Below are 3,064 nucleotides of genomic sequence, written 5' to 3'. Positions count from 1 at the left end.
TGCACCAAGCTCAATTAGAGAGAGAGAGATTGTTAGATAGAGAGAGGTAGAGATAGAGATATAGAGGGAGATAGAGGGAGGTAGAGAGAGATAGAGATAGAAAGAGATATAGAGATAGAGATAGAGAGAGATAGAGGGAGATAGAGATAGAGAGAGATAGAAATAGAGAGAGATAGAGATTTAGATCAATGGAGAGAGAGAGGGAGGGAGAGAGAGATGGAGAGAGATAGAGATAGAGAGAGATAGAGAGAGATAGAGATAAATAGAGATGGAGATATAGATATAGATCAAGGGAGAGAGAGAGAGATAGAGATATAGATCAAGGGAGAGAGAGAGAGGGAGGGAGGGAGGGAGGAGGGGGAGGGGAGAGAGAGAGAGAGAGAGAGAGAGAGAGAGAGAGAGAGAGAGAGAGAGAGAGGGAGGGAGAGAGAGAGAGAGAGAGAGAGAGAGGAGAGAGAGGGAGGAGAGAGATAGAGAGGAGGGAGAGAGAGAGGGAGTAAGAGGGAGAGAGAGAGAGGGAGGGAGAGAGAGAGAGAGAGAGAGAGAAGGAGAGAGAGAGAGAGAGAGAGAGAGAGAGAGAGAGAGAGAGAGAGGGGGGGGGAGAGAGAGAGAGAGAGAGAGAGGGGGGGAGAGAGAGGAGAAGAGGGAGAGAGAGAAGGAGGGAGGGGGGGGGAGAGAGAGAGAGAGAGCAGAGAGAGAGAGAGAGAGAGAGAGAGAGAGAGAGAAAGAGAGAGAGAGAGAGAGAGAGAGAGAGAGAGAGAGAGAGAGAGAGAGAGAGAGAGAGAGAGAGGGAGAGAGAGAGAGAGAGAGAGAGAGAGAGAGAGAGAGAGAGAGAGAGAGAGAGAGAGAGAGAGAGAGAGAGAGAGAGAGAGAGAGAGAGAGAGAGAGAGAGAGAGAGAGATCTATCCGATTCACTTTGAACTGGGCCAACCAAATCTAGAAAAGCCCAAACAAGCCCAAACCTCACCACCCGTTCACAGTAACACTCGATCAACTCTGTTTCCTCTTCCCCCGCACAAGGAAGATGCTCTCTCAAGCTGCCATCTTCCTCGCTCTCCCTCCCCCTTCATCTTCTTCTTCCTCTTCCTCCTCCTCCTCCTCCTCTTCTCTCAGAACCAAGCTTCCCAGCAGCGCAGTAACTCGCATCGCCACCACCACCGCTTCTCCGCCACTACCACCACCACCCACAACGAAGAAGAAGAAGAGACCTCGCCGCGGCGGCGATGGCGGCGGCGCCTCCCCCGACGCCGCGCAAGACCTCGTCCGCACCCTGCTCCGAAAGACGGGCGAAGGCAACGAACCCTTGATTCCCACCCTCAACAAGCACGTCCGCTCGCTCCGAACCGAGCACTGCTTCCTCATGTTCGAAGAACTCGGCAAGAACGACCGCTGGCTCCAATGCCTCGAGGTCAATTCAATCCCCGACCATTCCCCCTCAATTCAAACCCAAATCCAGATAAGAACCCTAATTTTCCTTTTTCTCCCCCCCAAGTCGCAGATCTTCCGGTCGATCCCAATTCAGATCCAAATCAAGAACCCTAATTTTCTCTTTTTTCCCCACCCCAAATCGCAGATCCGAATGAAGAACCCTAATTTGGTTTTTTTCCGCCGAAAATTGTAGATCTTCCGGTGGATGCAGAAGCAGAGATGGTACGTGGCGGACAACGGCATCTACTCGAAGCTGATCTCGGTGATGGGGAAGAGAGGGCAGACGCGGACCGCCATGTGGCTCTTCTCGGAGATGCGCGGCTCGGGCTGCCGGCCCGACGCGTCGGTCTACAACGCGCTCATCTCGGCCCACCTCCGGAGCCGCGACCGGACCAAGGCCCTGGCCAAGGCCTTCTCCTACCTCGCCAAGATGAAGGCCTCCGACCGCTGCCGGCCCAACCCCGTCACCTACAACATCCTCCTCCGCGCCTGCGCCCAGGCCGGGGAGACCTCGCGAGTCGACTCGCTCTTCCTCGAGCTGGACCGACTCGGCGGGGCCGATTCCTGCACCTTCAACGGCGTGATGGACGCCTACGGGAAGCTGGGCAAGATCGAGGAGATGGAGCGCGTTCTTCGGAGGATGAAGGCCGGGGGCTGCAAGCCCGACTTCATCACCTTCAATCTCTTGATCGACGCCTACGGGAAGAAGGGTTTGCTGGAGAAGATGCGCAAGGTGTTCGACAGTTTGCTCAAGAGCAAGACCCAGAAGCCGACCCACGCGACCTTCCACGCCATGATCATGGCCTACGCCAGGGAAGGGGACCTGGGGGAGGTCGACTCGGTCGCCGGCGCCATGGATGGGCTCGGGCTCAGGCCCAGCCTGGTCACTGTGGAGAGCTTGATCGCGGCCTACGGGCTCTGCGGTGCGGTCGGCCGGGCTCGGTCGCTGTTCGAGGGGGTGGCTGAGCCGGAAGGGTCCACGCTGAACGCGCTGCTCGGGGCTTACTGTGGGAATGGGCTCGAGGAGGAGGCCGGAAGGGTCTTGGTCTTGTACGAGGGGCTGGCTAACGCCGGCTCGTACCGGCTGCTCTACCGGGGGTTCGCCCGGGCCGGTCGCAAGGACCTGATTCTGGGGCTGCTCCGGACCATGGACCGCGCCGGGGTCGTGCCCAACAAGGCCTTCTTCTTGGATGCTCTCGGCGCCTTCAGCCGCTCCGGTGAAGTACTACCCATGGAGAGGTTGGTGGAGTGAAGGTTTCTTTTTTTTTTCAATCCCTTGTCTTCCCTGCCCACCAGCCAGAACAAGAAGGAAGAACAAGAAGAAGATGAAGAAAAAGACGAATTTAATGGTGGGTAAGTTGTGGGTTATGGACAACTTATTGTACAGTGTTTTTTGGATTGAATGCCAGGCAAAAGAGAATTGATGGGATATGAAAAGTGAAGGTGGAAAGAAGGTGAGGATAGTTTTGGAGAATGAATGGAGATTGAGGGTTAGTGTTTGGCTGTCTGATATTGGACAAGTGATATCTGATATATGTATGATACTGGGGCTGTTTCGGATACTGGATAAAGGATGTTGGGCGGAGGAATGTTGGGAATTTGCCCGATACCAGATATCAGCATACCAGTCTATTTC

At 55.0% G+C, this 3,064-nt stretch overlaps 1 protein-coding gene across 1 annotated transcript; it reads left to right on the top strand.

Moving 5' to 3' along the window:
* The first annotated feature begins 979 nt into the window (after nt 1-979).
* On the top strand, nt 980-2,857 carry EMB2453 (Tetratricopeptide repeat (TPR)-like superfamily protein). The gene is made up of 2 exons (XM_078576936.1): nt 980-1,408; nt 1,622-2,857. Exons 1-2 carry the CDS (start codon nt 1,025-1,027, stop codon nt 2,678-2,680), a joined length of 1,443 nt encoding a protein of 480 aa, XP_078433062.1. The 5' UTR covers nt 980-1,024; the 3' UTR covers nt 2,681-2,857.
* Nucleotides 2,858-3,064: the final 207 nt, after the last annotated feature.

Source organism: Wolffia australiana, chromosome 6 (genome assembly GCF_029677425.1).
Source record: "Wolffia australiana isolate 7733 chromosome 6, ASM2967742v1".
In the NCBI taxonomy this organism is placed as follows: Eukaryota; Viridiplantae; Streptophyta; class Magnoliopsida; order Alismatales; family Araceae; genus Wolffia; species Wolffia australiana.
Note: the sequence above shows the minus strand (reverse complement) of the source record. Positions and strands in the feature narration are given on the sequence as shown.